Raw genomic sequence first — 25,601 nt, 5'->3', positions numbered from 1 at the left:
TAAGCCTTAGATTTAGCATTATGATAGGTTTAGAGGCAGGATAAGTGTAGGCATTTCATCAAAAACATATATTCTTACTATAGATCTTAGGAACAGAATGATAAAAAAAAACAGGGGCACAAATATTTCCAATTTTGCGAAATTTGTAATTCATTTCTCTACATAGACACAAATTCTGCATGTTGACTTTCCTGTCAAGGTGGGAACATCCCACCTACCACACCCTCTCAAAATGCCCTGTGTACAAGTGAAGCATATCAACTGACCACTCGTTTTGATCTGCTATTGAAGGCCATGGTGGCTGGGATTCCAGGCACGCCCTGAATATGTGGTCTCCACGGACCCTCGGCAATGTCCGCTGAGAAAAAAGTCTTGGAGAATAATCCATTGCTAAACAGGGGCGTCATCCTGGCAGATACAGCCCAAATATCCTCACTGCCATGTGCCCCTCTTCATAGTAGGTTCCCACTCCACACAGAATGTCACTCCTCAGGAAATCTCCAGTGTTCAGAGGTATAGCCCCAGTAATAATCCTGAGGGTATTCAGCCATTGCAAGCACACAGACTGGTGTTGCTTCTCCTCACACTCATATTACTTTCGGTGACATTTCCCTGTTGCACATGTGCACTGCACTGTTTGAATTTCCAGCTCCCACTTGAATGATGGGAAGTGTGGGGCAGTCCATGTGAACAAATGGGGTAAGGGGGAGCTAAGTCATATTTGAGAGACATGCAACAGATCCTTTTGACAATTATTTCTTGCAACTCATCACAGATGAGTATTAAGATTTGACTATTTACAAAATGTAACATCATGCAGACATGACCTTGGATAAAAATAAAATCATTTCACTGTCCAATGCCATTCACCCCCTGGTCAAGGAAATAGACTGTCCCATGGCAATAGCCAAGGTGGAAAGTTTTCTACCTGGGTATTGTGTATTATTTGCCTTGGGTTACTGGTCTCTCTCCTTGTGTCAACAGAGTCTAGCTACAGACACAAAGGGTGTGTGAGCCTGGGGCTGGAGGATACCAGGACATCAGCTGACACCTTGGACAAAGCCTGGCTGCTGAGAGAGGGAGCCTTCATAAAGCATGAAGTGACCTGGGGCAAGCCTCCTCCAGCCTGCACACACTGTGGCTCAGGCATACATGCTTTCTGATACCCTATGCTCTCTTGTTTTACAATTCTTCTATGAGGTTTACTATCCCAAGCTGGGAACAAGGAAAACCTGATCTCAGTCAATATGACTGGCTCTTTCCTCAAAAATGCCCCACCACACCGAGTTAACTTGCCCATCTGTGACACCGCACTCACCACAACCTGTGCAAGAGTACCCTATACAATCAGTGTTAGTTTGTCTCACATTCCCTGAACAACATCATTTTTCTTACTTTCAAGCCTTCTCTGCAGTGCTAAAGCCTTAAATAAAGCAAGTCTAGATTTCCTCTAGATTTCATCAGGGGATGAAGAAGTAAGAAGACACTCTGCAACGTCATGATTCTTCACAATAAAGAAGTTGTCATCCATAAAACCCAAGGCAAACCTTGTATGTTCACTAATATTAACATACTGACGTAATTTTTCCATGGTCAACTGAAGGTAGTGACATCCAGTACAATGTCACTTCAGGCTACATTACCTTTCACTGCTTCGGTAGCTATTCTTGGGGTTCCTTAATTCTCATAAAAAATGACCATAAAAATATTCAGCTGCTTAAAATTATAGCAATGTCTAGCAGATATTTACCAAAGATGTCTCTGTATCTTCATAACACATTCTTCTGCTCACAAACACACTGAAACATAGTTTTTAGGACTGCACAGCCATCCAAAGAACACCCAGAGCACACTGTGGAACAATCTGGGCGGCTGCCGCTGCAGACTCACTCTATATATCCACGCACTTTCAGCCCTATTGACTAAAACCCACAAATGGATCGGTCTTTAAGCTCAAGGATTAAGGTTATGGGAGAAACAGTAAACGGCTGAGAAAACAGTGTGTCGCTGCAAGTTCACATCTTTGTGTCTATGTGTGAAAGAAGTAGAAAGATAGGTATAGGTGTAATTAGGCCCTAATCCCTTGTTTAAACATTGGCAGCTTGTACTCTGATGTGGCGAGCAGCCAGCTTTGACAGGGAGAGCAGGGTGGCATCTTACATTGAGTCCACATAATTGATTTAGCATCCAGTTGTTACAGTAGATACAATCAAGTTCACTTTCAATAGATATAGCTGATAATTGATTTAGGATGTGATAATCATTAACTATACAATTAAATTTACAACTCACAACTGCAATTCCAAACTGCAGTATTGTTGGAAAAGAAAAGATCTGTTTAACTCAGTATCTTTAAGATAACAGGCCAGAATCGTACACCATTCCAACTCACAATACTTAAAACGTATTTTTATTCAAAGAATCTCTTTATGTAAACAAGCTAAGAAGGTTTATCCTAATACTCAACCTGTAAAAATAGCATTCTTGAAGGTATTATAAAAATACTGCATGATTAAAACTAAATAACAAAAGGAAAATCACGAACAACAGTTTTGATGAGAGAAAAATATATACTGATGCATGATTTAGTAAGTTAAGGGAAATATACATAAATAACATCAAGATGTCTAGATTACTAGTTAATGTATAAAGGGGATTTAGAAACAAATCACCATTGTAAAACTGACAGAAAACAAAAAGGTACAATTATGCTTTATCACGTATATACCCATAATAACAAGCTGCAATATCAGATAGTATTGATGGGTACTTACATTACTACATGCAAGTCTGCGACCAAAACGTAAAATATGACAAACTAGACAAATAACTTCCTTTCTACTGTTTTGGCGATGTAAAAAAATCACCATGAATTTCTGCATAAAGAACATAAAGCAGTACTATTGCCAAAGCCTTATGAATAGACATGTTAATAACAGATGTAAAAATGTTTCCACTTCCTATGGACATACCATGCTACTGTTATACTGCATGTATTCAGTGATTGTACAATTATTAACAGTTTAACTGGAGAGATGGACGTCAGTTTGAGGCTTCCTCCAGACGTGTGACAGTGTGAACTGAAGTCAGCGTATCACATCCACACAGGCATAGAACATACCGCTGCTACTTCCAGCCACCATCATCATATTCAACTGAAGCCTGCAAGACGTGTTCAGTCATCATTTATTCAAGTGCAAGAAGACACAAACCTCGTCCAAAGATCCATATTTCCCTCCATTTGGCTTTGGTGGCAGTATTTTTGTGGTCCAACATTTCAGTATGAATGAGCAGAAAACCCGACAGCAATCCTCCATTTTGAGCATGACATTTCAAGGAAATCCCACGCATGTGTTACGTGGAAACCATTGAAATATACAAACACTTGGCTGTGTGCAGATTTGCAGTATCAGTGTATATTGATTATTGAGTTGACAGTCACACTAGGTTGTGGCGAGTGAAGCCAGGTGGTGTGAACAGCACTGCCTAGATATTTTATGCAAAAATGCCACGAGATCTTAACAGTTTCTCTGGAAGACATTGCCATCAGAAGGCATTACATCTACCAAGACGTATAAGCTGGTCTTGACTGAATGCATGGATATTAGCAAGACGACCTAGTGGGCCTTGATTGAATACATGAATATTAGCAGGACCTCCTTACGGGTCTTGACTGAACACATGAATATTAGCAGGACCTCCTTATGGGTCTTGATTGAACACATGAATATTAGCAAGACCTCCTTATGGGTCTTGACTGAACACATGAATATTAGCAGGACCTCCTTATGGGTCTTGACTGAATACATGGATATTAGCAAGACGACCTAGTGGGCCTTGATTGAACACATGAATATTAGCAGGACCTCCTTATGGGTCTTGACTGAACACATGAATATTAGCAAGACCTCCTTATGGGTCTTGATTGAACACATGAATATTAGCAGGACCTCCTTATGGGTCTTGATTGAACACATGAATATTAGCAATACCTCCTTATGGGTCTTGACTGAACACATGAATATTAGCAGGACCTCCTTATTGGTCTTGACTGAACACATGAATATTAGCAGGACCTCCTTATGGGTCTTGACTGAACACATGAATATTAGCAAGACCTCTTTATGGGTCTTGACTGAACACATGAATATTAGCAGGACCTCCTTATTGGTCTTGATTGAACACATGAATATTAGCAAGACCTCCTTATGGGTCTTGACTGAACACATGAATATTAGCAGGACCTCCTTATGGGTCTTGACTGAACACATGAATATTAGCAGGACCTCCTTATGGGTCTTGACTGAACACATGAATATTAGCAGGACCTCCTTATGGGTCTTGACTGAACACATGAATATTAGCAGGACCTCCTTATGGGTCTGGACTGAATTCATGGATATTAGCAGGACATCCTGATAGACCTTGATTGAAAACATTGACATTAGCAGGACCTCCTCATGGGTCTTGACGGAATACATAGATATTAGCAAGACCTCCTTAAGGGCCTTGGCTGAATACATTAGGGATGCAATAGGTGAAAATGATTTCAGCTGAAAATCAGCTGGAGGTCTGGAATTGCAGGCCCCCAACCAGGTCCACGATCAATCAATTTGCATTTAAATCTATGGATTTCCCATCCTTGATACACTGACATTAGCAGGATGTCCTTATGGGCCTTGACTGAACACACTGATATTAGCAAGACCTCCTTATGGGCCTTGACTGAATACATGGATATTAGCAAGACCTACTTAAAGGCCTTGACTCAACACATGGATATTAGCAAGACCTTGACTAAATACATGGACATTAATGTGACCTCTCTCCACTTACTCTCCGTGACTTGACAAGCTTTGCTGACAACACACGATCATCCTGCCCACTTCTTCTGAGTTCCACTTGTATTCCATCGACCAATCGCAGACTCCGTAGTGAGTCGCTGGGACGCAGGTTGCTGATGCTCCCGAACGCTCGCATTGTGTCTGTCAATAATGTACTTCCTCCTGACAAAAAGGAACATTAAAACAATGTTGAAAATATGTTTTTCATAATTCTGATTTCTTTAACATCAAGGACATTACATCAACCTGTAAAATTGTTAAAAGATATATATCTGTAAGAGTTCTTGAGAAGAGTGTACACTGAAAGGCTGCTCTGCACTTGTTTATAGAGAGTCCACATACTGGGAACACCTCAGCTACAGTGAAGTGGACAGTACTGCTATGGCCTGGGACATGAGACAGTCTTTATACACTGCTAGACATCTACATAGAAAATCATGTAGAGCAGGTTTTTGTAAGCCACAAGTATCATATTTCAGTGTAAATACACATATGCAGCTTATGTGTTTACATCTATGATATTTATAAAAGCTTCTTTAAGTACAGAAGAGTGATCAAACATGCCTAAAATAGATCATGCTGTTATTCAGGGGAAAGTTGGAGTATATTTCAAACACCATGCACTGCACTATGTAACCAACATACACAAGGTGTCTAATAGATGGCAATGTATTCGGTTTCAGTCTAGTGAAATATGTCCTTCAGGAGGAACAACAACCTGTGACATCTTGTACAATGTTGTTGATAGGGTGATGTGTACAACGATATGTACAGTTTCAAATGTACAAAGACATGTACAACAGTGTGGATAGTTTCACATGTACAACAGAATGTAACACTACACACATATACAAAGTTGTGTATAGTATGATGTACAACTAAATCTTAAGTGTGAATCTCTGCATTTACAACTGTGTGGAAAGTGTGAATTTCGAACAGAGTGATCCTTTGCCCTCTATTCTTGGAATCTATGTGATGTAATTCCGCCCAGTGTGATCATTGTTGCGCATTATAGGTTGATCCAGACACTTGCATCCAAGTAGGACTTACTTCCTGTTCCTCATTGCTGTGATGAAGGAACACAATTGATAACTTTCTCATTTAGTGTCATCTAAACATTTACCTAAAGAAACAGGACAGCATAACACCTATTCCCTCTATACATTGGCAGAGGGAATAGATGCTACACTGTATCCTCATAAATACACACGTAGAGTTGTCAGTGACTACACAATCTCCACCGTGATCACTTTTCACATATCCAGCAGGGACTTTTCTATGACAATAAACTCCCTTCTTCTTCACTTAAGATTTAATTCTAATGAATGGATTAATGAATGAAGTATTTCATGACTGATGGTAAACACTCATGGTATAAAGCAAGTTATTAATGATAGAAAGAATGAAATCAATATTGTGTCCTATCACTCATGGTGTGTATCTGCTGTGTATCTCATTATCATTACGAAAATAACTGCCTTATTTCACAAAATTCTGCAATATACATTATATCTTTATTTGCATGTTCAGAAAAAGTTCATTACAAGTTAAACACTTTGCATGTAAAAGGACAAGACAAATTAGATGATGCTAGTGCAGAGTGACTTCTGGAAATACCTTACAAACTGGTAGCTGATCTTTCCAGTCAACTTATTCACAATGTGGTATCCGAAATTCACAACCCTACCATGTCGGTTAGCAAACTGATACAGCACAATAAGTGGTAAAGACCAGTGCCAAACATGCCTGAGATAGGGCAATTCCATGTGCTGTCATTCCTGCTGGGTCCTACTGCCAAACTCATGATTACAGCCCACAAGTAATGAACACTCAGGAACATATTGATTACAGCTTATCTGATGATGTCACACATTCCAACAGTGAATGAAATATTTCTAAAGTGCTGTTTTGAATTTTAATAACTTCCCAAATATTCCTGTAGAAATTGAAAGTGAAATGGAGCAGAAACAATGAAAATGACTAATCTCCTCCTGCCTAGTTGAATCAGTTAAGACCCACACAAACCCCTCCTGATTACAGAAGCTGATGTAAATGTTCAATTGCAGACTGCCATTATTCTGTGAGTGAAATGGTTGTGAAAGCGCAAGTGATGTCTCTCTGCTCAGGAATCACCCAGCGGTGACTCACACAAAGGGGACAAAGGCAAGAGAGAGAGAATATCAACTGGAAAGCCAAAGAGAGAGGGTTGCAGAGAGCCAGGAAGACAGAAACAGAATTGAGACATGACTGTGGAATAAAGATCAGCTTTGATGCAAATTTATATTTTTGAGAAAAACTTTTGAGAAAGAAGTGTCAGTTCAGTATTAAAACTGTTTGAGTTTGGCTTGGGAAAATGACCCAGAATTATGTTAATGAAGAAGATTATTGAATTGCCTCAATGTCCTCAACTTGGATGCCTTATTAATTACCAAAGTTCCATATAAAACTGAGACCTGAGATGCTCACTATACCAAGAACTCCAGTGAAATCAAATATCCACCACATTTAGGAACTTGATATTCTGCAAAAAGCACAGTAGATACTACCCTACAAGCTTCACTACATACAAGACATGCAGGAAGATGATAGAAGGTAGGGAGATCAATCAGCTTATCCTGCTAGACTCTACACATTCCTGTATATGACCAAGAGGGAGATACTTGAAGGGTGAGAAGGGGAGACAACTGTATAGACTGATCACCTGCTTTACCTGTGTCTCGGAGGTTTATTGCTGATCGACTCTTGGCACGACTGCCTGTTAATAGAAATCTTTCAGTTCTTCTAAACATGCTCTTGATCAACAAAATAACAAAACTGAAATTTGTGCCTGAAGAATACAGAGTGGAGTTTTCAAGAGTGAAGTTGGTTTTAAACAACTTTAAACAATTTACCGACACAATGGCAGATCAGAACTGCATATTTATTCACAGAACTATTTGACAATGATAGTCCACCATGACACAGGTTTATAAATGTAAATGTACTGTGATGAATACAAGGACTGAGTGAAACCTGACAAAGAGATCTAGTTGCAATGATGATAAGTACTTGCCTGCTTGCACACTCTCAAAGTGATATTTCTAAGATTATTGGAACATACAATTACCTCCACATACATATGTCAAGATTTAAACAACTATCACCATTTATCATTTCAAAAACATCATTTTATCAATCATTATTTCCTCTAAGTTCTGAATGTAAGTCAGTGTCTCAAATCAGTACATACAAAAGACCCCAAATCTATCACATAATATTTTGTGCAGTGTATAAGTCATAAGGCAAAACTTGCTCACATTTATGCCACACCAAGCTACATCGTCATGCATTCCAAAATAGTTTTTGTTATCATTATATTTCACTGATAACTTGGACAGGAAGTTGAAATGGGGACACTTTTACAGTCTGGTTTGCATAACTTGCATATGAATATGAAATATACACCAGTAGAGTTGTCAGTGACTACACAATCTCCACCGTGATCACTTTTCACATATCCAGCAGGGACTTTTCTATGACAATAAACTCCCTTCTTCTTCACTTAAGATTTAATTCTAATGAATGGATTAATGAATGAAGTATTTCATGACTGATGGTAAACACTCATGGTATAAAGCAAGTTATTAATGATAGAAAGAATGAAATCAATATTGTGTCCCATCACTCGTTGTGTGTATCTGCTGTGTATCTCATTATCATTACGAAAATAACTACCTTATTTTACAAAATAACTGATAACTTGGAAAGGAAGATGAAGCTCAGGTTGAAGCTGTCCGAGCTCAGGCATCACTACAACAACTAGTGTTTAAATGAGTCTAGCAATCCCATGAACCCTTTGTCAGCCATCCAGTCAAAATGAAGTTCCTGTATTTGTTGTAATATGTGCCCTTGGCTCTTAGAATGTTGCCAAAGAGGGGTACTTATTAAAACAATGAGCAATTACAAGATAACATCAGAAATCAAGAAGTAAAAATGGTCAAATATCAATGAAACAACAATTTTCTATCAGACAATTACTGAGCAATTACATTACCATAGCATGTAAATGATTGGGCTCTGTTTTCTTGAATATTGGACTAGAAATTGATCATTGGATGATTACCACAACAATGAACCTCAATGAACAGGGACTAAGCATAGTCATATTATTCAGTGACACATGTAATGCACCCGAGACTCTGTTCTTTAGTCTGACAAATATCCACTTGAACTATAATGTAGTTCATAACTGCATTCCACAACTGTCTGGATGGTAAATTTTTGTTTCCTAAGTAACTGAAACTAGGCCTATGGGTTTTTAAAAACATACTACCCCAAATTTCTGACAAGTAGGTTGAAATGCGTGTGACTTACAAGTGTCAATTCTGAGATAGTCACAATGAATCTTTCTGTCCGTGACCATGTCCATGTTGTAAATCCTCCTCCTGAAACTATCTGCTGCCACAGTCTGTCACTTTCTCCACATATGACATCCACAGGAGGATATTTGTAACATAGTCCAGCAGTGAAAACTGTCCTCTACAGTGAATCACAACACTGAACACAATCATCTCCTTCACCGTCTAAATCTGTGTCAACAACAGAGTCCTACGGTCATTCCACCACATTGAAATGAAGACATCACTATATGTCAGTCCAGGAAAAAAGCTGATCTCCATGTGGACACTGCTGTGCTGGCCATACACATCTGACACACCACAACTTCCCCCTGAAACCGTCCTCATGCAGCAGGCCAAGCAAGCTCTAGTCTGTTGGGTGAGATCTCTACTATCTCCTATCAATGTCCACACAACGAGACTCTCAAACCAGAGGAAACATTTGTTGTATTATCTCTGAGACTGACGTAATTTGCTCACGATCCATGTTTGCAATTTTGAGGCCAGTCAAGTGGTGGGCCTGCAGTGTCATGATGGCAGACCAGGAAGGAACTCCAGCAGTCTGCGTAGTTGCCCCTCACTACGTCACATCTTACACATTCACGATGTCAATTCACTGTATGTCACCAGGGATGAGTACAGGATAAATAGGTCAGGCTTAAAACTCTTACAGTTGTTATTTAGTTGTGTAGTAGCTGTTTAGAGCTGTCATTTGCCTAAAGTTTCAGAGTTATGCTTAGTCTGTGAATAAGTATACAATTTGGATGGAAGCAATTACTCAAATTTAATTGTCATGAGGTAGGAAATTCAGATGAGGGAAATCTAGACTTGCTTTATTTAGGGCTTTCTCCTTGTGAAAAAAAGGGCTGAGTGAACAGAAAATAATAGAGTTCAAGCCACAATCCACTTAACAGTGTAACTGAAAACATAATTCCTGTATGTCTAGAAATAGACAGTGTTTGTCCTAGGTATAAAAATTTAGTCATCATGATTCCCTGGCATCATGAGAGGGAGTCATGGACATGTTTTGTGGAGTCAACTTCAGTTTGGAACTTTTATCAAAACCTCAACTTGGATTAATTTATAACTACAATAAAAACAAGGTAAGGCAGGGCAGATCAGGTATAATCAGCACTGAGAAGTTAGCTGGCAAACAATAATAAGCAGTTTTAATCAACAGCAAATTACATTACATACTCAAATTTAAACTAAAGTACATTACTTATATTTATTAATTACTGTCAACACTACATTATCTGTACTAAGGGCCTAGCAGCATTGCGTCAACAATGACCCAAGCGCCTAAATCTGAGATATTCTATCGAGACTATTTGTATTTGGATTCTAGGCCTAGACATGTCACGATATGTAAGGAAGAATTGTCAGTAATCTCTCAAACAGTGTGTGTAATGTTACAAATTATTTCATCACAACTGTTAATTTAAAATGTTATCAATGTCACAATTTTCATATTGATAACTGTTAATAATCCTTCCCATCAACTGTAATTCCACTAATCAGCCCCAGTTTTAGGGGGTATAGTTTGCTAGCTGTTTTTGTAGAGATGCATTCCTAAAGGTGCATCATGTAACTACTGATAGCATGCAACAAAGTTGCAACATCAGACCACTGTCATCATGATGATATTAACAGCATACAACCTGTTGGAATAGGTTGTATGACAACAACAAATCTGCAATTAATGATTAGTTAAACCAACAACAGGTGGGTTTGGTTAGTGGAACAGCCTGTATGGCAACAACATACAGTGACTTGGGATTACATCTAAATATGGCCAGTATTCTCTACAGCTGAATTAATACATAACAACCTCAACAAGGTAACTGAAGTGAAACAGTGAAACTGGTCTGATACAACTGATGGGATACTTTGTCATAGCTGCTCAAATTCTGTGCTACAAATTATCTATGCAACGACCACATACAAGACAGAAAATTTGGTTGTAACAAAACTCTTTTCATTAAAATTATCAACCAATGAGTAAAATGTGTTGTATCCAAAACACATCAGTCATTCTTGGATGATATAGCCTTTGAAACTGACTTGAAACTTTACAATGTTGTGCCAGAAAATGTCCCTGCATAACGCTTGTCATGGTCACCACCACTGTGTGGTAGTGGCTGCTGGTTTCATGTACACAGAATGTGACACAGCTATAGGCTACCTTCAAACAGGTCGTCATCAACCTTATCAGCATCAGCATCGTCTAAACCCTCATCAACATACAGGATATCTTCTGAAAACCAATCATGAATGCTGAGTGATAGAGGACAGATACCTGCCCTATCCACAGCCCTCCTGACAACTAAATCTTACAACTAAGTTGTCCATATCTTTTCCCCCTTATATTTGAAATATTGAAAATAGTATCTTGAAAATGTTACAATCAAACTAAAATAACTTCAGATTAGAGTATACCCAAATCCTAACAAATTTCAAAACCAACATGTTTTTTTCTGGAATCAGGCACTGATAAGATCCAACAGCCCTAACAAACTTCATCATCACAAGAGCACACAAGCTTGTTTCCGCCACTCAGTGCAATGTCAGGACAGTGACAAATGACCTACAGCTAGCATGGAGTTGCCTCCCTTCAATCAATTCTGTTCTCACGCATGATGATTTGGTCACAGAAGACAGCCAGACGCTTACAAATCTGGGAATATCAACCTCAATAGTTGTCTTCTTCCTGACAACCTTTTTAAAATGAACCAACTTCCTGAATATATTTGTGAAAGGAAGCATGTGTGGTCCAATCACATCTTAAGGTTCTGGGATCTGATTTGTCTGAAATTTTGGTTTCCATAGTAACAGTGTTATGTCATTCTGCTTGCAAGAAAGCTGGAAGTCTCTTAAATTGAAATCATATGTTTGAGGCTACAGGGGAACATGGAGAGAGTGCAGAGAAATGCACCCATTGTTGTCGTAGTAGCTGTTTGACCAGAATCAATTATTCACATTCCAGCTGTCTGAGCCAGACTGAAATGTCATTACTGTATCACACACAAGGATTCTGTAACTCATGTGCCCAACTCCTCCTGTATGGAGTTGCTGCAAATCAGTCTTTCATAACAACTGTCTTGCCAGTAAATTACCCTAAGAAATTACCATGCTCCTTAAATAGTTGGTATGTGTAATGTTGTGTGGACATTTTTTACCACATCTAAGGGACAAATAGTATATTTGGCTGAATTATCTCAACACGAAAAAAACCCGCTCAGGTTACAGTCATGCCATTACAATATTTGCTACATTGACAGAACTGGCATTAATGCAACCTCTACTGTTCTTCATGTATCCACACTGCATTCGGCACATTCTCAACCCGTAATGCACCATAGTTCGTTAGACAAACTAGCTGTTGATAGAATGGTGTCAGACTACAAACACAGCCAATCAGCTGAGTCAAAGACTAAATCATCTCTGAGCTCTTTTGCTGTTGACTTGGCACAGAAGACATTACCACCCAATGACATGAAATCAACAGTCGGTTGACTTTTGATAGCTAATCAGTGCCCATGATCCAGTACTTTACTTACTGGAAATATTGTATCTACCTGACAAATGCAGTAGTATCAGTATAGTCTACACTTCACTTACCTAAGTCAGACTTTGGCCGTGGTCGTTTGCGTACTGTCTGCCCATCGTTCCTGTAGGTGACATTGGTTTCCCTCACCTGCTCCAAAAGGTCCGCCCAACGCACCGTGATGTCCGATTTAGGACGTTCCTGCTTTGGTGAAGGCGTTTTCCTCAGCTTCACTGCCATGTTGATAGGTGTGGTTGTGTCAGGGGATACCTGCACACATATGGTCACCTCAGTTTTCACACTCTCACTACATGTCAGCTATAGAGTTCTTATTGTGGGATTATGAAGATTGGAGACAAACCAACAACCATAACCAATACGGTCTAGGTTCACACCAACAGATTTCCCTGAGTCCATCCAGCTAACAATCACTCATTATGAACAGAATTCTTATACAATCTTATACAATACTGTACAATCAATACAATATTTGTATTTTTTGTCCATTCTATTTGCTATAATGTTTAGTGAAAAATGAACATTCAGTAAGACGATGTTATCTGTACTTTGTTATGGCCTTTTAACCAATATTTAGACATGTTGAAAATAAACACTTCATAAAATGCCCATGTGTCTGCAAACTGTCCATGTGTCCAACCAAATGTTTGTGTATATTCCAATGCTCCCTGCTTCATGGCTGGTGCTAGTCAACAGACCTCAACAATCATCAGCACATAATTGTTTACTCCAGCCACTTCAAACAGGCAACACAAGTGTCATCCTGTTACATACTAATGTTGTGAGTAGGCTTCATACAATTGAATTTGGACATGCTTTGACCTTTGGTGTAAGTCTACCCATAATAAAGTAAAGCTGGCTGCCATAACATTACTGTCACTAGTGTCAGAGGCATCTCAATGTCTCATAATGAAGCTCTTCACTCTAAACAAAACAATCTTTATTTGAGAAACATCCTCAACATGAGATGAAGTCCAACTATTTAGTATTTGTATCAGACTTTCCACCTGTCTGTATCATGGAGGACTTTAGAGGAAGCACACAGATGGTTCCCTGTGCTGTTGTATGATGGCCATGGTTTGCTTTATTCTATTTAGTTTATCACACACCTGGGTTTGCTTTATCCTATTTAGTTTATCACACACCTGGGGTTTGCTTTATCTTATTTAGCTCATCACACATCAGTGGTTTGCTTTGACAGATTTAGTTTACCACACATTAGTAGTTTGCTTTATCCTACTTAACTCATCACACAACTAAGGTTTGCTATATCTCATACAGTTTATAACACATCAGTGGTTCGCTTTATCCCCGATAGTGTATTACATATCTGAATGCTGCTTTATCCTATGAAGCCAGCCATCAGGTCATTCAGTGTTTGGCTGTGTTAATGATGTCAGGGTTTCACATGAAAACATTTGACATTTGCTGCTTTCTTTCTAATAATAACAGTAAATATTTCCTGCAGTGATTAATTCAGGAAACGAAATTAGGAGTTCATGCTGTTTCAGCCACTTGTGTATTCATATAGGTGAGAACAGCAACAGCTATGCTGGCAACACATTGGTGCTGATCCCGACAAGAACACCAGGGTGAGTGGGGGCCATGCTGGCAACACATTGGTGCTGATCCCGACATGGACACCAGGGTGAGTGGGGGCCATGCTGGCAACACATTGGTGCTGATGCCGACAAGGACACCACGGTGAGTGGGGCCATGCTGGCAACACATTGGTCCTGATGCCAACAAGGACACCAGGGTGAGTGGGGGCCATGCTGGCAACACATTGGTGCTGATGCCGACAAGGACACCAGGGTGAGTGGGGGCCATGCTGGCAACACATTGGTCCTGATCCAAACAAGGACACCAGGGTGAGTGGGGGCCATGCTGGCAACACATTGGTCCTGATCCCGACAAGGACAACAGGGTGAGTGGGGGCCTTGTAGGTAGAAATCCTGATGTGGTGCAGATAATTGGCATACATAAGGAAGTCTGCAGGTCCATGTCAAACATGTTTAACTTTTTTCTTCTGTTCATAAATCTTCCTTCATAGCTACAGTGCCAATATTCACACTTTATCAATGAGTGAGACAAATTGTCACTAATCATTTTTCCAGATTTGCACAAAATAGATATTGAACAATTTGAATACACAGAAACCATCAATATTTTCTACAAATTTTTCTCTAAATTTGGAAAGTGCAGCAACATTGTTGACATCCTAGAAAAATATTACAGTGCAACATTCCTGACATCATCTTAGCATAAGCTGTGGGCAATAACATAACATGTCTAATATTCTCAGCAGGACCATCATCAAACAGACAGATTTACTTATGTCATTCAACAGGAACAATATATATCCAATGCATGTTTCATTGCCTATATATAAAGACTAACACTACCAATAATGCAACTTTTGCTTACTATTTACTAAGCTAATGAATCTGAATCGATCTCTCAGAGGTACCTATCCCTCCAGAAGCGTTTTAATACTTGCATTGACTGATATAAATTTTGCTTGGGGTGTTCTTAACCCATAATTGGGTAGTGTTTCCTTTGACAGCTGTCAATCCTACGTCCCTGCAGGCTGGTGACAGACTTAGCCTGGAATGCACAGTGTAGCTGTTATAGATAGACACTTCCTTGTTCCCATACACCATTGCTACAGTCTATGTCAGGAAACACCATCTCACGAGTCACACTCAAGTAACAATCAACCTATTATTAGTTACAAGCACAATCATCCTATTATTCACTAACTATAACAGACTATGCAGTAATTAGAATCATCTATGTTAAATTCAAATCCCTCTTTATTCAGTTAGATGAAGTGCATTTTCTTTTGCATTTCAATGTTTGTTCACTTTTCCAAGTATGACAATACATACAACCTATTTATGTTGAGGTTTATGAAATACTGTTATGATAAAAGGGAACCCCAAAATCATTGATACTGATGTGACTTCTCAGTTATATGGTTACCAGATCAATTATAACCCATACCATACAATTGTTCTGGGCAATAAAGTGAAGTTAGTTATTTGGACTTTTGTAAAAATATCTGCAACAAGACAAATGATTATTCTACTCCTCCAACCTTGTCCATATTAGTATACGTGACTGTCACAAACAGTAGATATAATATTCCAGTGTTTTCAACCAACACTTCATCATAATAAAGAAATACATGTGCGTATGATGTGGCCTTATGTAGCACACAAATGGGGTGGACTTGAACCTGAATTAGTGGCAATGCATTACTCTACTCACCTGTGTGAGGTGCGCACACAAATACTGTCAAGTCTCATTAATCTGACCTCTGTTTATCCAACAGTTGGCTTTATCCGAGGCCTTTGTTGGTGACAAACTGAATAATCATAATTTCGTCTCAATTATTCAGTCCCACAGTCTCGTTAATCCGACAATTTGTTGTGCCATGGGCATTGTTGGATTAACATGACTTGACTGTACATGACGAACCCGTATCAAACACGATTAAGTACATCTCATAAGGAAACTAGAAAAGAATGCTATCTTACCTTCAGAGATTCACAGCTGGACAGTATAACAGCATCATGTTGTATTCCACTGTCATTGCTGTTGCTTGAAGTTATCTCCCCTCGTACAAGTTTTCCTGACAGTTTTTCAAATTCTTGTGGGGACATCTGATCACGCCGAGGATTCAACCTATTTGGATGCACTGGGACAGACTGGACAAAGTCCCCAGAATGTGGAGATGCAGGGAGTGTGGCATCCCGCTCACTGTCAACTATGGACGGAGATGAAGATCGCGGCGTAAGTGTATCATCTGCTCCTATGTCAAACTCACATATACTGTACTCTCCAGAACTTCTATCTGGCAATGAACCTTGCTTCATGGAGCCTGAAGAGCTCTGTCTTCGCCTGGGTGGCACATCTGGTCGAGTTAGACCAGGCCTGGAGCCACTCCTGGTGATTGATTGGCTGAGGGGTGGTGATCTCATGCTTGACTGAGATTCATCAGGACATCTTTGAACTGGCCTTCGAATCTGTATGTGTGGGTCTGTTTGTACTCTCTGCACACGTTTTGACACAAATGGAGAGTTTGGTAATGAACTAATAGCACCGATGTCTTCATCTTTAAGGAAAGCTGCAATTGGTGGACTGTCCGGTTCATCTGAACCTTTCCGTGTTTTTCGTTTGAACAAACTTTTTAATGACATACGTCTCACTATCGAAGTGTCTTTTCTGGATGTTCCCTCATCTTGAGGTAGTTTCGCCACTTTTTCTGAGAATGATTTTCTTTTAGACAACATTCTTTGGAAGAAGTTTGGACTTTTTGATCTTGATCTCTCACTTTTATCGTCTTGAACAGAGAGCCTTCTCCGACCATTCCTGGGATCAGACAACAGTAAGTCCTGATTTACAGCTTCTCGGAAACTGTAGTTCCTTGTGTGACTCTGACCTTCATTGTCACCTTGACCTTCACACTGTTCTTGTAGATATGCATTTCTAAATAATTGTATATCATCTACCGAAACTGGACGATTTCCATCATTGTCGCGACCAGTTCTCCGAGGTAATGTGGATGATGCCGGCATCATAGCCAGACTGCTCTGACTAGAATGTGAGGAGGAGTCACTCCCCACATGGTTACAGTTCCAGTCTAGTGGTTGGTTGTAGAACACATCACTATCCACTAGATGCTGGTTTAACAAGGACAACAGTTCATCTCTTATGGATAGGTCAGACAGAATTGATAGAGTGTCTTCGTTGCTGTTCACATCAGTGACTGACTCAGAACTTGTAGCTGGTACACCTCCGGTGTTGACAGTGGCACTCTCACTTCCAGTGTAGGGTTGTGTGTTAGTCTCTGATTCAGCACTAGGTGGCTCTGCAACAAAGTGTCCATCAACATATGTGATTTTGACATCCCCATATGACAAAGTCCCGCTTGGAAGACTCAAGCTACGGCGTCCTGACTTCTTCCTACGTAACCGCCGTGGAGTTGTGCCCCCTGGTTGTTCAGCAACTTTGACAGGACTAGCAGAAGCACTTCGATGCTGTTCCGTCTCAGTGCCCTCTACAGCCTCAAAACTTTCCTCAAGTTCTGAGATCTCTGCCAGGAGCTGAAAAACAATACAACAAGTTTTGAATACATGATTAAGGTTGTGAACAGCACATATGATTGTCAGCACAATACACAAGACCAAGCGGAAGTATCAGGTTTCCTATACATAACACAGAAAAGCAGTTTGTACACATGGGTTCACAAAAAGCAGGGAAATTAATGAAAGAGCAATCTACTGAAATGACCCTGTTCAAAGGTGAGGTTTGTCCACTACATCAATTAGCTTATTTAATCATATGATTTACCTTTTAACCAGAATCAGCTGGGGGTTGGGAATTCAGGCATTACTAGTTACAACCACAAAATCGGCATCTTGTGACATTCTGGTCATAAGAATTGTTAGGAAGTCAACTCTGATTAAATGTTTGAACGTTAGAACTTGTAAAGTTTTTTAAGATTCTCCTTGGCCTCCTGCTTCATACTTAGACAGACCACAACCATGTACTGTCATCACAGTGAGAAAGAGAAACGTGTAGTGAAAGGTCAACAAACTACAGAGGTTTCACTTCTAGATTCCCTCCTGGGAAGTGATAACAAACTGACATCACCATGACAATGGTGACACTACTGAAGAACGACTGACATTGTTTACTAATGCAGAAAAGATAAACTGGTAAGTCTTGCAAACAGCATCAGCCCCCCCCCCAAAAAACCCCAAAGGTCGTTCATAATTAGACAATCAACAGTCACAGATAAATTAGCTGCTTACCTCCCAGTGTCTAAGGCAGTAAGAATATACCTGCTCCATATACTTGCCTAGCAGCCCCTCCCAATGTTCCACCAGCTTATATCTCTCCTGATCGCACAGCTACTTCAGCTTCACATTACATACAGTATTTAACCAATAAGGCAACCGACTCTTGCATGTGCTCTTCCCCATCACAGCAGATTATTTGCAAGTAAGCTAAGACTCAATGAAACAAGACTGAAGAACTTAAATGGGGGTGCCATGTTCACATTCATTTCCTTCACAATTCTACAATGTTCAGATTAGGAGCATCATTTGACACTTGAATACAAAAATTTGGAAAAATATGGTATTAAATTCATATTTGTGTCAGTCTAAAATCAAAATAATCAACATTCAAAGAGTATCCAAACTAAAGGTTTTTGAAATGTCAAGCAAGTTCATCGGACCACACCCCTTGTGAGCCTCCTCTAGTCTGGTAAATCTTTTGTGCTAGTGGCAGTTGGACTCCAAGACTCAAAATTAGCAACTGACAACACAGAGGACTCTGAACATCTCCGCAGATACAGCCACATTGTTGTGGCCAGTCACATCCATCAGTCAGCTATGCTGTGCACAATATTGTTAATTACATAATGGCCTCATTGTGTGGCAGCTGCAGTAATCTGTACGTCATGACAGTGTTCTGACACCCAGCCATTGTTCTGTAAGTCCACATATAGAACATACACTACAACCATACAGATGACAACCATCAGTAACATGAACACATTTGTTCACTGAAACACTTAGTGAACAAAATTGTATTTTTACAATATTTGCTTGCAAATAACATTGGGTTATGTGTACTCATTGTCAAAGTTTAATTAAAGTAATACTTTGACAGCTTTGTAGCTTTAAGATCAGAAGACAAACTTATGATGATCACATTTTGACACAATCTTGAGCTATCCTGTGTAACAGCTAATTACTAAATATACCTGACAATCACATCTGAAATGCAGTGAAATGGACATCAAATAAGCTATTACAACACATCCTTACATTTTAAGTCCGCACATCTATAGATCAAACATAGCTCCCACTGTCATGGTCTGACAGACATTTGAGATAAACATTCAAGTTATTGGGTTAAACATAAATCTGAAAACTATCAACAGAGGATAGCTTTTTGGGGAACAACACTAGTGGTGATGAACACGTCTTACAAATGTTCTAGCCTCACATTCTTCTAATGGCAGGAAAACACACACACTGACAACAGTCTGCATATCCGATCAGAATTTAAAGGACACAGAGTTCCAGCGGATTTTCTGTGACTCACAATACAGGCAGAGATGATGCTTTCACAAACACCATTAAAACTGACATAAAATATGAAAATATGTGGCCTTCACTTATTGACACTTTGATTCAGGGGACGTTCATTGATTATTGTTATAATAATTTGTGTCAGCAAGCAACTTCTTATCCTAAAGCAAGGACCAAAACAAATGTCGGAATCAGAGTAAATAACCATCACATGTACATACAGGCCTGTAGATGGAGATCTACACCACCGGTTCAATATTATCACCTGAGCCTGTAGATGGAGATCTACACCACCGGTTCACCGGATCACCTGAGCCTGTAGATGAGGATCTACACCACTGGTTCAATATCACATGAGCCTGTAGATGGAGATCAACACCACCGGTTCACCTGAGCCTGTAGATGGAGATCTACACCACCGGTTCACCGGATCACCTAAGCTTGTAGATGGAGATCTACACCACCGGTTCACCGGATCACCTGAGCCTGTAAATGGAGATCTACACCACCGGTTCACCGGATCACCTGAGCCTGTAAATGGAGATCTACACCACCGGTTCACCGGATCACCTGAGCCTGTAAATGGAGATCTACACCACCGGTTCAATATCACATGAGCCTGTAGATGGAGATCAACACCACCGGTTCACCGGATCACCTGAGCCTGTAGATGGAGATATACACCACCGGTTCACCGGATCACCTGAGCCTGTAGATGGAGATCTACACCACCGGTTCACCGGATCACCTAAGCTTGTAGATGGAGATCTACACCACCGGTTCAATATCACATGAGCCTGTAGATGGAGATCAACACCACCGGTTCACCGGATCACCTGAGCCTGTAGATGGAGATCTACACCACCGGTTCACCGGATCACCTGAGCCTGTAGATGGAGATCTACACCACCGGTTCACCTGAGCCTGTAGATGGAGATCTACACCACCGGTTCAATATCACCTGAGCCTGTAAATGGAGATCTACACCACCGGTTCACCAGATCACCTCAGCCTGTAGATGGAGATCTACACCACTGGTTCAATATCACCTGAGCCTGTAGATGGAGATCTACACCACCGGTTCAATATCACCTGAGCCTGTAAATGGAGATCTACACCACTGGTTCACCGGATCACCTGAGATTGTAGATGGAGATCTACACCACCGGTTCACCGGATCACCTGAGCCTGTAGATGGAGATCTACACCATCGGTTCACCGGATCACCTGAGCCTGTAAATGGAGATCTACACCACTGGTTCACCAGATCACCTGAGCCTGTAGATGGAGATCTACACCACCGGTTCAATATCACCTGAGTCTGTAGATGGAGATCACCACCAGTTCAATATTATCTGTGCCTGTAGATGGAGATCTACACTACCACCTAAATATCACCTGAGCCTGTACATACAGGTCTGAACACCACCAGTTAAATATCACCTGAAGCTGTACATACAGATCAGGGGCTCTTTTCACAAAGTAACCTTTACTAAGGTTAACTTTAACTCCCATTCTTTAACACCACACGAAGGTTACCCAGGTCTAAGGTAACAATAGACCACCGGGTAACAATGACGTATATTTGTAGATGCAGATCTACAGGCCATCAGGTAACAATGGCATATATCTGTAGATGAAGATCTACAGACCATCAGGTAACAATGACATATATCTGTAGATGCAGATCTACAGACCATCAGGTAACAATGACATATATCTGTAAATGCAGATCTACAGACCACCAGGTAACAACAACATATATCTGTAGATGCCGATCTACAGACCACCAGCTAATTAACAATGACGTATATCTGAAGATGCAGATCTACAGACCACCAAATGATGTATATCTGCAGATGCAGATCTACAGACCACCAGCTAATTAAAGGTCACATGCAACCAAAAAATCAAACATGATTAAAACACGTTTATCACTTATTCATGACATATAATATACATTGCTGCTTTAAAAAAACAAATAAACACAATCATAAGCGTACAATCGCGATTCAAAAGTGCAGTATTTTGTACTTGGGCTTACTTGCCACGAAACGAAGCCCTCGGGAGACCGAACCCAGTCACATCGGGTGGATATGCACTCAAGTGTAACGACGGCTTCCGAATGGCTGTTTCACTTGCTGATGTGCTGAGGGTTCATTGCGTGTACAGAAAGATGATCTGTTTGATGGGCATTTTAGAAGTATAGCCATGCAGGCACAAGAAAGTAAGATTCTTTATGGATAACAACTTCTTTTTGTGTACTTGATGCGTCTTTTGAGTATGGATTCATAAACTGTTGTCAAACAAAATCATACACACTAAAAGAAGTTGTTATCCATAAAGAATGTATATAGAGATGTTGGGTTTTGAAAATACACGTTCTCTGAATTTGCGCTCGATCCAATAAAAATCATGTCAGTAGAGATGGTAAACTACTGCGTGGCTGGAATCTGTCATTCGTCCAAATACAAAGCAGGACTTGAAACTGACAAGAGTTTGCACCAGTTTCCGTCAGATCCACTCATCCGAAAAAAATGAATGTAGTTTGTTTGCAACCCACAGACATAAAAACATTTCATGTGTATCACACGTGCCTAATTACATAATGTGGCAGACACTGGACTCGGGTGCACGAGTCATAAATCAACTTATTTTCTTTATGTCGTATAGTCTGATAGGTGTTAAGTTCAAATTGCGCGTGGTCAATGATTGAAGCTGTGTATTGAATGTTGTCTTTAGCAGGCAGGCAGACAGACATATAGGTGTGAATAAACCAGACACTGAGCTTTCTCTGTGACAGAGACTTCTTACCACAATCAACAAGTTGTTTTACGTAACGAGTAGATTATTTACTTGTTTGTGTACACAATCAAGATTAGAATACTGCTCACGACCTCAGACGCTGGGCATGCATACTCTTTCAAGCTCCGCGAACCTATTCACTGCGCATGCGTAATGGACGCAGCGCAGCACAGCTGTTGAAACCAGTTTTCCCCCCAGCGCTGGGGGGAATTTAGTGAAACGTTTGAACTCCGATTTCGCGGGCTTTTTTTTCATCGCGGTTTTTTCAACTTTATAGGTTGAATTGGCATTTTTTATGATTTGTTTCGGTAAGTGCATACCGAAAGGTACCAGAATCTGCAAAGTTGTGTTTTACGTTGCATGTGACCTTTAACAATGACGTATATCTGTAGATGCAGATCTACAGACCACCAGGTAACAATGACGTATATCTGAAGATGCAGATCTACAGACCACCAGGCAAGAATGATGTATATTTGAAGATGCAAATCTATAGACCACCAGCTAATTAACAATGACGTATATCTGTAGATGCAGATCTACAGATCACCAGTTAACAATGACATATATCTGGAGATGCAGATCTACAGATCAAAAGGTTAATAATGATGTATATCGATCTGAAGATGCAGATCTACAGACCACCAGGCAAGAATGATGTATATTTGAAAATGCAAATCTATAGACCACCAGCTAATTAACAAAGGTTAATAATGATGTATATCTTTAGAACCAGAAGTGCACATGAAAACGAAACCAATACCGGTAGATACCTGAAGACCCAACTATCACCTCTGTGACCCATACATGTGCACATACCACTACCACTTCATGACATCTTATTTCTTACCTCTCAGCACACATAAAACAATGGCTCCATATACTGTGTAAATCACCAGATCCAAATCCAGATCCAGATTTACTTGCAGATCAGTTTCTCTGCTGACATACAGTGCCTGCCCTCTCTCCCTCCACCTCTTGTGTTGCCTGACTGACCCAGTGGATTGCTGAGACACACACAACTCTCCAGGACACTGATAAAATGTAACTGTTTCTCCCCTTTTAAAATATTACATCCTACATTGCACTACTTCCGCCATGCAGTGTTTTAGTTTATGTAAAATGTCACTGTAAAAGCACCATTTTCAAATGTCTCCTTATATGATGCTTATATATAAGTTTTTAACTTGTGTTACATGGCAATTACTTGTTGCGGCCTGAACAACTTGAGCTAACTAGGACCAAATCTCCTGAGAGGGTAATTTACTCCAGTGTGAGTATTTCCTGGTCATGGGTTCACTCAAGCTTGTATGTTTTACTGGGCACAGTCTAGGTGGAAGGTAAAACCCTTCTCAAATCCTCTCTGCATAATGAAGTGGTTCATCAACAGAGAAGCGTAAATGTTGAAATAATAACATACCATAAAATTTAATTCTAATATTTTCAGCACCAATATACTGTCTTTTAAGGCTTTGACATGAATAGTCAGCTATAATACATATTTGCATGGAAACTAACATAACTGAATTAATTTTTCATCTGATTGCAATTTGACACACAAGAAAGTCCAACAGATTTTATGTACAAATGTATGCAACTCTGGGTAATATCACCTACTGCTAAGTGCTTCATGTACTAAGGGAGATAACTGTAAACTTAAAGCCCATTCAGATCTGGTGTGGCCACAACATTTCAGTCCTTGGAGTTACTTCCAAATGTGAAAAACATGAACAAAACAGAAGAAATGGTCAGGTTTCAAGATGTAAATAACTGATGACAAATGTTATAATTTCTAAGTTAGGGGTAGTAGGTTTGTGACTTACTGGTAGACAGCAAAAAGCTGTGAGAACTAGCCATCTAGAAACCTCAAGCATCACAAAGTTAATGCTATGTGACCAAACAATACAGACTTGTAACCAGTACATATAGCAAGTATGTTACTACTTTAGATGTGCACTGCTGGCTGCTGCTGCATGTTTCATGCAAGTCCCAGTAAGTATAAAGCCACAGAGTTTGTGTAATACCACATAGTGATTGTATAATATTAAACTGTGAGTGTACAATACCACATAGTGTTTGTATAATACCACAGTGTTTGCATAATACCACATAGTGATTGTACAAACCCACACAGTGTTTATATAACACCATATAATGTTTGTATTATACCAGTGTTTGTATAATACCACATAGTGTTTATGTAATACCATATAGTGTTTGTATTATGCCAGTGTTTGCATAATACCATATAGTGTTTGTATAATACCAGTGTTTGCATAATACCACAGTGTTTGTATAATACCACAGTGTTTGTATAATACCATACAGTATTCATATTCTACCACAGTGTTTGTATAATACCACAGTGTTTGTATAATACCATACAGTATTCATATTCTACCACAGTGTTTGCATAATACCATACAGTATTCATATTCTACCACAGTGTTTGCATAATACCATACAGTATTCATATTCTACCACAGTGTTTGCATAATACCATACAGTATTCATATTCTACCACAGTGTTTGTATAATACCATACAGTATTCATATTCTACCACAGTGTTTGCATAATACCATACAGTATTCATATTCTACCACAGTGTTTGCATAATACCATACAGTATTCATATTCTACCACAGTGTTTGCATAAAACCATACAGTATTCATATTCTACCACAGTGTTTGTATAATACCATACAGTATTCATATTCTACCACAGTGTTTGTATAATACCATACAGTATTCAAATTCTACCAGTGTTTGCATAATACCACAGTGTTTGTATAATACCACACAGTATTCATATTCTACCACAGTGTTTGTATAATACCATACAGTATTCATATTCTACCACAGTGTTTGTATAATACCATACAGTATTCATATTCTACC

At 39.6% G+C, this 25,601-nt stretch overlaps 1 protein-coding gene across 3 annotated transcripts in view; it reads right to left on the bottom strand.

Moving 5' to 3' along the window:
- The window catches only part of LOC137281526 (uncharacterized), a 95,886-nt gene that overhangs the window by 13,028 nt on the left and 57,257 nt on the right, over positions 1–25,601 (bottom strand). Inside the window, exons 2-5 of one of the 3 annotated variants that reach the window (XM_067812806.1) lie at positions 16,328–17,896; positions 12,842–13,037; positions 7,546–7,599; positions 4,837–5,006 (exon numbers count right to left, since the gene is read on the bottom strand). In XM_067812806.1, coding sequence (XP_067668907.1) covers positions 4,837–5,006; positions 7,546–7,599; positions 12,842–13,037; positions 16,328–17,896 — 1,989 coding nt within the window. The remainder of the gene's footprint in view (positions 1–4,836; positions 5,007–7,545; positions 7,600–12,841; positions 13,038–16,327; positions 17,897–25,601) is intronic. The other 2 variants (XM_067812807.1, XM_067812808.1) reach the window with 2 other exon arrangements.

Source organism: Haliotis asinina, chromosome 4, assembly GCF_037392515.1.
Source record: "Haliotis asinina isolate JCU_RB_2024 chromosome 4, JCU_Hal_asi_v2, whole genome shotgun sequence".
Taxonomy (NCBI): domain Eukaryota; kingdom Metazoa; phylum Mollusca; class Gastropoda; order Lepetellida; family Haliotidae; genus Haliotis; species Haliotis asinina.
This window is presented reverse-complemented; position numbering and strand designations above follow the sequence as displayed.